The 10,295-nt window shown below is 39.6% G+C and overlaps 1 protein-coding gene across 1 annotated transcript in view; it reads right to left on the reverse strand.

Annotated features, from left to right (window-relative positions):
* Positions 1 to 8,192, reverse strand: part of ece2a (endothelin converting enzyme 2a) — a 142,897-nt gene extending 134,705 nt beyond the window's left edge. Inside the window, exon 1 of the mRNA XM_017699138.2 lies at positions 7,787 to 8,192. Within this exon, the coding sequence (XP_017554627.1) occupies positions 7,787 to 7,946 (160 nt within the window). The 5' untranslated portion in view covers positions 7,947 to 8,192. The remainder of the gene's footprint in view (positions 1 to 7,786) is intronic.
* Between the last annotated feature and the right edge of the window lie 2,103 nt (positions 8,193 to 10,295).

A 10,295-nucleotide genomic window follows, 5' to 3' on the forward strand; every position in this document is an offset into this window, starting at 1 on the left:
TAATATCACAGTTACACCTCTCCTTCCACTAACCCCCGTTATCACTGAGCGAAAGTGTTCAGCTAGCTCAGAGACCCTGCCTGACACCCTGTTTCACTCGAAAGTACACCACAATACGTTAAAGACTAATCAGAAGTGAAACTTCTCCTTCGTTACTGATAATAATTAATGCCAGGTAAGACGTTTCCATGGCATCTTCTGTCACAACCGGGCAGCACTGCTGATGCAACTACCTCTGCTGGGCCACGGACCGTTACATAACCAGCGAAACCGGAGAGGATGCTTAGAGTCACGAACACACAACCTGAGGCTACAGCTGAACAAAGCAAAACTCTGCCTTCACTCCCTACTTAATTACCCACCCTTCACCAGACTGAAGATGAGGAGAGAGAGAGAGAAAATTTATTTCATGACAAAAGGAGGAATTTTAGGGGGCGTAACGCGCCCCAGGCCACACTGAAGTGAAAAGGTTGTGTCTGGAACACTACATTACACCACTAAGCTCATGGGTCCAGATGCAACAGGCTGTGCTGGGGATGCTGTTAACGATTCCAAAGCATCAGGTCAGTTTGAGCATGTATAATAACTCATATATCGTGCTGTACAAAATTTGTGTAAAACTTAAAATTGTTGCTGGAGGGCAGGCATTGGTTGCGTCCTTAGTTTTGTAAAAGGGCTTAAGAACACCAGCCTGAGCGTGTAGTGCTGCCGGACATGAGCTCTTACAGAAGTGTCTCTGCAATATGCTCTTTTGAAAGACATTAGCCTCTGCCTTCACCAGTTTGTGCACACCACTGACTGACATGTTTTGCAGATTATTTTGCATAAATTTTAGAGTAATACGGGTTGCCAGATTTCAGCTGTGACCAAACCTGATAGATCAAGGAGGAGGGAGGGAGGGAGGGGGACATTCACCACATTCGCATCCAGTAGGTCACTTATATGAAGCACTCAAATTGCCCCATTTAAACCAAGAATTTAAAGAAATGTATCAGGGTCAGGGGGTAGCATGCCCCCAAGCCATACAACTACATTATAATGATGAAAGCAAGAACTTCTGAAACTAAAAGGCACCCATTGATTTTGATTTTAGAATACAGTCAGTCATGTGCCTAAGTTTTAACACCCCACTGAGAGACAGACAGAAAGAGAGAGAAAGAGAGATAGAGAGAGAAAGAGAGATGGAGAGATGCAATGACAGGACTAGAACAGCAATTAATCTACATCAACCCATGGAATGCACTTAGACTCAACCGGACACTAACGTGGTTCACAGTATGAACCAGACAGCGGTGCTGAAAACCGGATGGTCTGGACACCTGACAACCTCATGAGTTATAGAGAAGATGTCAAAGCTATTAAATAACACACAGAACTATGCAACCAAAAAGACTTAAAAAAAACCCAAAGCTCTCTTTTAGATGTTACAGCCAATAACATATTTCTCTGAATTCAGCTTTCATTAGTTCCATAATTACATTGAGAGTTGGTAAAATTTCACTGTAAAATTTTGTGTGATCAACCAAATGGAGGGTTAAATTAGCTGAATGTTAACTGACTAATAATATTAATCTGGATAAGATATATGAAAGTGGCAGGTAAAAGTAAATAAACATTTGCCAATGTTCTGACAATATGAGGTACTGTGCACCTAGAACGAAATTACCATGATTGGGGAGAACCATATACAACACTGTGGCATCTGCCTGCCCGAAAGCTGGCAGGAAGGTGGGGCCTGAACACCCAGTGGTGACTAACCTCGGCAAGGACGCCGGGGAGAGAGCCGCGAGTGTGGATGGGGCGGAGCACAAAGCCTGAGCTCCCCCGACGGACGAGAGTGACGCGAGTCATGGGAGTGATGGCGGAAGAAGGAGGATGACAACGGTGACGGCAAGGAGCGCGTCCCAGTTATGCAGCGAGGCTGCCTCACTACACCTCACGTTCGACCCAGGCGGCCGAGCTGCCAGCTGGGGGCCGTAACAAGGAGGCAGAGCTGTGAGCTCATTCCCTCTCGGCTCCGGTCTTCATGCTGCACTTAATGAGAGCCAGCTGATTCTGATCTGACTGGCAGCATGAGCGCCTTTTAAAAAGAGCTGAGAGGGAACATTGTTCTATATAGAACAATTGGCTTTACTAAAAAGCTTGAATTATCTGCTATTTTTAGTGTGTAGTGTGATGAATCACATGGCTTGCTAGTAAAAAATGACTGACATTTTAAAGCACTGAAGCACAGAACCATTTCAGAACCCGTTTCCCCAGTTTCCACTGCTGTGTTACACATTCTGGAACTGTCTGGAAATCTGGTCAAGGTGTATCCCAGTGAACTGATCAATCTAGAACACTCTCACTACTGAGTAACAACGTTGCGTATGACACTGTGTAGTTACGGGCAATACTGGCTTCAGGATGAGGTAATGCAGTCGGTCTTAGTCCTAGTCCAGGACTACCACTGCACTGCACATGTTAGTTTCCCTGCTTCCAACCAGCTGATGCAACAAATGAACTAATTGAGAAGTTGAGGTGAAGTCAAGTAAAAGTTTATTTATATAGCTCTGTTTACAACAGGTGTTGTCTCAAAGCAGCTTTACAGAACAATCCAGGTCCAAGCCCCCACCAGCAAGTCAATGGCAGCAATGGCAAGGAAAAACTCAGTAAGAGCAAGAAGAAGCCTTGAGAGGAACCAAGACTCAAAAGGTTAACCCATCCTTCTCATGTGTTACAACAAGGCATGTGGTGCAGTGGTACTCCAGGATTAAGAACTACTGTGGTAGGAACATAACAGTGGTTTTCAACCTGTGGGTTTTTTTTTTTTGTTTTTTTTTTACTTTTTACTGGCAAAAGAATTAAATAAACAAACATCACATTTATGCCAAGCTCACTGACTGGACTCACAAAATGCTGAGTAGTCGTGCTCATATTGCAGTGCGATCATAGGGAATTCTTCTATCATGGATAAATGGTTAAAAGGTCCTTCAAAAGGTAAGATCAGAAGGCTTGGCCAACTACAAATGACCATATCTCAGACTGAGAAAACCAAAAAACAAAGCATAAACTGAAACAATGAAAATACAGCAGTGACTACTGAGCGTTGGACTTCACTTGCAGTCAAACTGAAACTGAGCAACTACTGCTGTCATATACACTCAAAGGTTGTCAAATGATGCTTTGTCAAAATCTAGCAACACAATTTTTAGGTTTGTTTTTTTCACAACATTTGAAAACATCATGTGGACAGTTCACATTTACTTGGAATAAAACACTGTTACATTGATGTGCAGTAAAAGGAAGGACCCGTACTTCCTTCTCTCATGAAATGACCATTTTGGAGAAAGGTTTTATTGTGAAAGTGAGCCGGAAATGGACAGTGAACAACGGTCAGTGTAGGAAGAAAACGCTCCAGCTGGTGGACACTGTCCTGTGTTTCAGTCCTCAAATATATTTTCCTATATTTGTCTTTTTCTCTATTTCCATGCATCTCTTCTTTCATCTTCTCTCTTTGTACTACTTCACTTTCCCTTTGTAGCTCTTTTCTTGTCATCTCTTCCCTTCTTTCTTTTTCTTTCCCTTCTGTTTTGCATACTCTTCCTCTCTCAAACTCTTATTACTTCTCTTCCTTCAGTTCTCTTTGTATCCATCTCTTTTTCATTTTTCTCCATTTCTTTCTCCGCTTACCTCTTTCTCTTCATCGCTTTTTTTTTTTTTCACCTCTTCCCTTCTCTTTTTTTAATCTCCCCCTGCTCTTTTGCCTGCCTCTCTCTCTCTCTGTCCTCTTCTGCATCAGTTGATTCTCTGATGGCTGTGTGTAATATTAATGTGCCTGTCTGAGGCTGATTTCCAATTTTCATCTCTCTACATTTTCCCTGGGAGATACTAATGAGACAGTGGCAAAAGCTCTCTCTCTCTCTCTCTCTCTCTCTCTCTCTCTCTCTCTGTGTCTCACACACACATCCTTTCCTTGTCTTCCCCAGTGTCAGTCCTCTTGATGCACATTCACTCATTTCTCTCACAATTCATATTCCTCCCTCGCTCTCCCACAGACAGAGAGGACAAACCTGTAGTGTGTGGGTGGGTGGGTGTATGTGTGTAGGACTGAAGCTGAGGGTGGGTTTGCAAGTGAGGGGCTTGAAAATACAATTAAATGTAATGTGTATTTCTTGCAAAATGACTGTGTGGGCATGAAAGCTTTGAAGATCTACAGCTTTCAAATACAACATCTTTACATAGATGTACAATACAGGCAAAATCCAACTTCCAACCAAAAACAGCCGAATATAAAATGAAACTCAAATTATTCTTTTATAGCATCAGGAACAAAACTGTATTTTTCAATATTTGTTAAGTTCCAAAAACTGTGTCCATGTGCCTCACATATCAAAAAACAGGCAATTTTCTGTCGTTATAGGGGAGTCACTCTGGAATTCAGCTTTAGATCCTGAGTTTTTGATTTTTGTGAAGAATTTTCATTTCAGTGCATCACAGATTACAAACAATATACTGTTCAACCCTTACAGCCTATTGGACAATACTCTGGGCCTATTACACAGAGCATGGCATTAACAAACATTGTGTATGAAATAACACTTTCGCTTATGTAAACCTGCACTCTCAGAAAAAAAGGTACGACACGGTCACTGGGGCAGAACCCTTTTTGTCACTGTGGTGGGACCCTCAGGGGTACGTCTCAGAAACTTTAGTCAGGGAACATAACTGAACCAGAATCCACTGAAATGATATATTCTAAGTTGTACTGACTCCACACTTCCCATCTCACCTCCAGGCTTTTTATTTTAATGTTCTGTTTTAAAAAATTTGTTCATAAAAAGATACAAATGTCTACTTTTCCACTATGAAAAACTTATTTAAGGTACACAGTTGGACCTCAAAACCGCTGTTGCAACTTTGAGGGTACACTTACATTGTTTGTACCTTGATGAACAAATCATGTACCTGCATGGTACCTTTATTTCTAACACTGTTGGGTGATAAGTTTCCATCTCAGCTAACATCAGATTCCCATAAAAAAAAACTTAAACACTCTAAATTGCCCCTGTTTAATTTTCTATTAAACATCTCAGGCATGTATATATACTAATATATGGTGTTGGAAAAGATGGGGCCTGGCTAAACATATGGTGTACAACATATATCATACAACATTTAATACAATTCAATGTGTAAATTAGAGCTGGTACAAGAAATATAACACTCCTAGAAATATAACACTCCGGTATCAGTTCCACAGCTCAGTGATTGGTATTTGATGTATACTGCTAAAATTATCATGCCAACATGTACAAAAACTTCAAAAATACAGTACAGCTGACAGCAGCAACGACATGCAACCACAGCACAGAGACAAGGAATAAACCTGGTGAAGATGTAGGTAATGCTGCCAAGTCTGTCTAAAAGCTGACACTGACTGTAAGTGCAAGCCCCTCACTGTGTGGAACACTGGAAATATATGTTTTGTATAAGGGCTGAATGACGCAATTCATCAAAATATAATGTAGCATGCTAGATGAGGCTCTGTAGCGCAGTCTGACTAAGAGAGAGAGACTGAAAGTGACAGAGAGAGATGGGGGAGAGAGAAAGAGACAGACAGAAAGAGAGAGAACCGGGTGAAAAACTGACTGAGCTCCATCTGAAGAGAGGTTGATGTCATAGGCTTGAAGCTTGGGGTAAGAGAGAGAACATGTCAATGATTCGTACACATTTTCAATACAGAACGAGGGCCGTTGCAGTGAATACACAAAGTTCTCCTCTGCAGCTGCAGCGGGACGCAGTTGGAGCAATACTGTCCCCTAGAGCTGGACAGCAGCACTGCAGTTATCAAACCAGGGTTTGAACAGCTTACAGCATATGATTTGCGTTGATCTATAATTTTTGTTTCATTCAATTGTTAAAATGTAAGAAGGTTTTGGATGTAGTGTGTTTTAATGTAAAATGCTCTATTCTAGAGAAACTGTGAGATTTCAAGTGTTTTAATGCCTCTACCAGTTATTTCACAAAAAAAGTTCTGACATGAAACAGTTAGAAATATGCTGCCTGATTCCAGAGATATTATATTATGATTGTTATAAGATTTTAGCCTAAAATCATACTTTCTACAATGCATTCATTCATGGCAGAAAAAGTAGCCCCCAAAGAAAAGAATTTTTTCCAGTATTTTGCCCCTACAAATATTACATATACAAATTTAGAAGTATGTGTAGGGTTACGGGTTATTTTGGATAGTAAATGCATTTTAAATGGGAATTTCATCAGTTTTTTCAAAATTTCTGCATAATGAGATTTAAACAAAGTCTGATTTGATGTGAAAGGGTTCACTAATACGAACTCGACTGATTTCTTTACAGTGGTTGGAACCAGGGGTTACAATGTTTACAGTGCCATTTGGTGTACTGTCCACTGGTGCACTGTTTTCTTTTATGTATACCACTCCATCATGAATTTATTAAAAAATGCATTTTAGGCCAAAAGCTTCACATAAACAATCAAACATCAGGGAGTGTATTCCTAACCACTTCATGTAATACTTTGTGTTCCCACGTTTTAGTGGCATTAAACTGTTCAGATGTCTAGTCCCTGTGATCACAACTGTGAACAACGCTCACCAAACCACTCTGAATGGCTTTGCTAACATCATAATGATTTAACTATGCAGAAATTTAGAAAAATCTGTGTAATTCCCCTTTAACCCACAACTGAATATCTACTCCTCCACTATACTGGTCCTCACCTGTATCTCAAAACTTTGGGTACGATGGCACAGCTGAGTCTGCATTAATGCGACTACAGCAACTTAGTACTTTCCCAACTACAACACATGCATAGTCTGTGCTGTGCAGTCTGTCCCTAATGCATACACTAGCGCCCTCAAGGGCTCTTGTCTTATACATCAGCACCACGCTGATTGTCGAGGTCACCAAAGTGTGGACCACAGGGCTTAGAGTGTGTTTCTGGACTAGTCTTAAAACTAGGCACAAATTTGTTTAAGCACGGTGAGCATTCTGACCAACGCAGACATTCCTGTAATTATTTTAATGAATAAAGGCTTCTACATTATATAAGAAATGAAAGATAAAAAACATTTTCCCAGCCTGATACCAATGACCCCATGATTTGGACAGTTCAACCCTGGTGATCAAACCATTTGGTTTGTTTGAAGCAAAAGGAAGCTCTCATAAATGACCACAGGACTGTATTTCAACATCAACACTGATTATAGGATGAGTGTGAAACAAGACTAACTAACAGCCCTTAGTCCTACACAAAAGTCATGGGAAACTGACTTCCCCTTCCTTTTTTAGTAGAAACGTTTGTAGATTGGTAAAGGTTCCAACTGTACCACTCACTCTCCAGTTCATACAGTCCATATATGCATATAATCTACGCCTGCTGAATTCATTGTCCTTGTAAAGCCATAACAAGCAGTGCATTTACATATATCCATCTACTCGACCTACAGCAGCATAATTCTTAGTTTTTAAAAAACGAGAAGTCGGAAAATGGTCATGTATGGTTGACAAGACCACAGAGATGTCGCCCTTTAAAGGCTCCAGTGTACTGAACCTGTACGGTTTCGGTCCTTTCAAACGAAATATTGTAGCGCCTCCTGCTGTTCTCTTCCCCTAATTGCACATAAGCGCGTCATCGTGTTTGAAACAAAATTTCGCAGAATAACATTAAAAAGCAGCTAATGTTGGATTGAAGGAGCAGACAGCCAAGTGGGTAAAACAGGCAGAGTAAATGTGTTTTTAGAGCCAGTGTAAGTAGCGTTACATACCCAGCATCAGAATGTTTTCATCTCTTCCCACATGTTGGACTAGAAGGTGCTGAAACTTGGAGAAATCCCCGAACCACTCGAAACTCTCCTCCGTCTCGTACCTCTTGTTCCAGTAGTCCACATCTTTGTATTTGGCGTTACAGTCCGGTAGATACTCCATATTTATCTGGAATAAAGCAGCACCATCGGCTAGCCTGTTAGCTAGCTACCTCAGTTTACAAACACGGTTAATGTCACACAGACCGACCGCCCACGGACAGTGACAGTACACCCTGATGAAAACTTAACACGTGAGGTCGGTGTTTATGAGTTTATTATTTACATCTTTCTCTTCAAACATGACAAACAGTGGAAAGAGTGGTAACACACACTGAGCTCACTGATGCACGCACATAGCAGGCACACGTGCACCTCACCCTGTTCGGGATGAGTTGTTTTCAAGATAAGAGTCCTTGGACTGAGGAGGAAAATAAACGTTTGTGCCACGATAATAATATAATGAAATGTAGTGCAGCGCAGCAATTGTTGATCATCTACAATACAATATGTAGACAGGAACTGTAAGGATGGATGCAAGATAGATAGAATAGGTAGAAGTAGAATGGCATAAACAGCGTTAGTTAGAATTATTACCGTTAGAACTCCTCCTTGTAAAAAAGTAATTTGTGATACTTTAATATTAGAAAACTTTCTGTTTGTAAAGCGTATGATGCCCTTTTGTTATAAGATATTTCTGATTTGACAGAGAGGGGCGAAAGAACGTAAACCCGTGTTCATGTGTATCGCTTGTTACTTTAGTGCAGTAACGGTGGAATTAAAAGGATCTGAAATAGTGAGTTTGACGATATCGCTTAACGGTGTGATGAAGTCGTTAACTGGCCCATTCACAGTTACGACGATGGTCTATTGAGGCCTAATTATGTCGTAAGTCTATTCGAAAGCGAGTATTTAGAGCACTTTGCATGGCAGTGACCTCAATATCTGAAACTGCGTCATGTATGCACTGAAAGGCACACACACGCATTTAGTCTACGCAAGGTATCTGCGCAGTAACAAAAATACAGAAGAGAAAACATTAAAGTGGAGGCCAAAACAAAGAAACAGATGGTAATTATTTAAAAAGTGATTTAAGACTGATTTAATTATCTCCATGCAAAATGCACATAAAGCGTTGGTATCTGCAAATCTTGGCAAAAGGAATACATTTTGTGAAACATTTGAAATGTTTATTATTATTGTAATAATACTTGAAAGGCAATTGCCAAGATCTTTAAGAGAAAATGGTCCAAAAAATATTTGGACACTTTTGACATATTAAGTTCATATTTTTACATTAGGGATGAGTCCACCACACATTGGATTTTTTATATCAAGTAACACTAAGGCTAAGAACCTAATCCCAATATGTTTAAAAGACTTCTTTTGCACATAAAACAGATTCTTTTTATGATTTCAACAGCAAAATCCAGTAAAATGTGGACATAATTTGCATTTGAAAACCTTTAGCGTGAGTTAGATGTTGTGCTAGAAGTGTTTTTCTTTAAAATAAATGAAGTAACTTAAAACTTTATTAAAGTTAACCATTGGTTATAGGGAATTTTCCTAATTATTTATAAACCAGAAGAGATTCTAAAGAAATTAGCGAGTCAGAATTGTTCACAGTGATGGTCATGGTAACCAGATGTCCACAGTGTTAATTGCCCCTGAAAGCTCATTCACAGAAAGCCATTCACATGAAATGGTTATGAATACACTGCCTGTAGACCAGGGCTGGTACGAAATAGAATACAAGTATTGTATCAGAATACAAACATTAAATATCTGTATTCATTCCAAATTACATATTTTGAAGGCAGTATTCAGACTACAGCCACTTTTTACATTTTAAGAGAAATCTTTTAAGAAATATACACAATCTTTCAAAAAAAAAACACCAATACTTGCAAAGTGCTTGTTTACATACAGCATGTAAAGACTTATTCTAAAGAAGAACGCAAAATTGGCGTCTTTGCAACCACAGAAGTTCCTATTAAAACCTGAGTGGACTGATAAATCACTGTGATGAGCCTGTTATTAAACTGAGCATTAGTAAACCTTTGAGGGATGACTGAACAGCTACTTGCTTCAAAGTCAAATTTGCAAGATTTGGTTCATGGGATATGGCCAGTTATTTGCTTAGGTCTTGAAAGAGTAGGGGGATTATGGAAGCAGCAGTGATGAGAGTTTTATATATGAGAATTTATATACATTTTTGCATTCATTTAAATAGTTGAATTTTTCATAAAATAATAAATTATTAGAAGAATAGCTTAAACAAAACTGCCAACTAGTAACAGCGAGGAACAGCATGAAATGAATAAAATTTACAGCAACGTCTTTCCAGGTACTTTTTAAATATACGTTCTGTATTACTCTAAGAACACGTATGTGTTGTTGTGGAAAATGTTGCTGAATACATTTAGGACAGTGCATTCAGTATTTAACCATCACTACTTTTTCAAAGTATTTT

Source organism: Pygocentrus nattereri, chromosome 19 (genome assembly GCF_015220715.1).
Source record: "Pygocentrus nattereri isolate fPygNat1 chromosome 19, fPygNat1.pri, whole genome shotgun sequence".
Classification (NCBI taxonomy): Eukaryota; Metazoa; Chordata; class Actinopteri; order Characiformes; family Serrasalmidae; genus Pygocentrus; species Pygocentrus nattereri.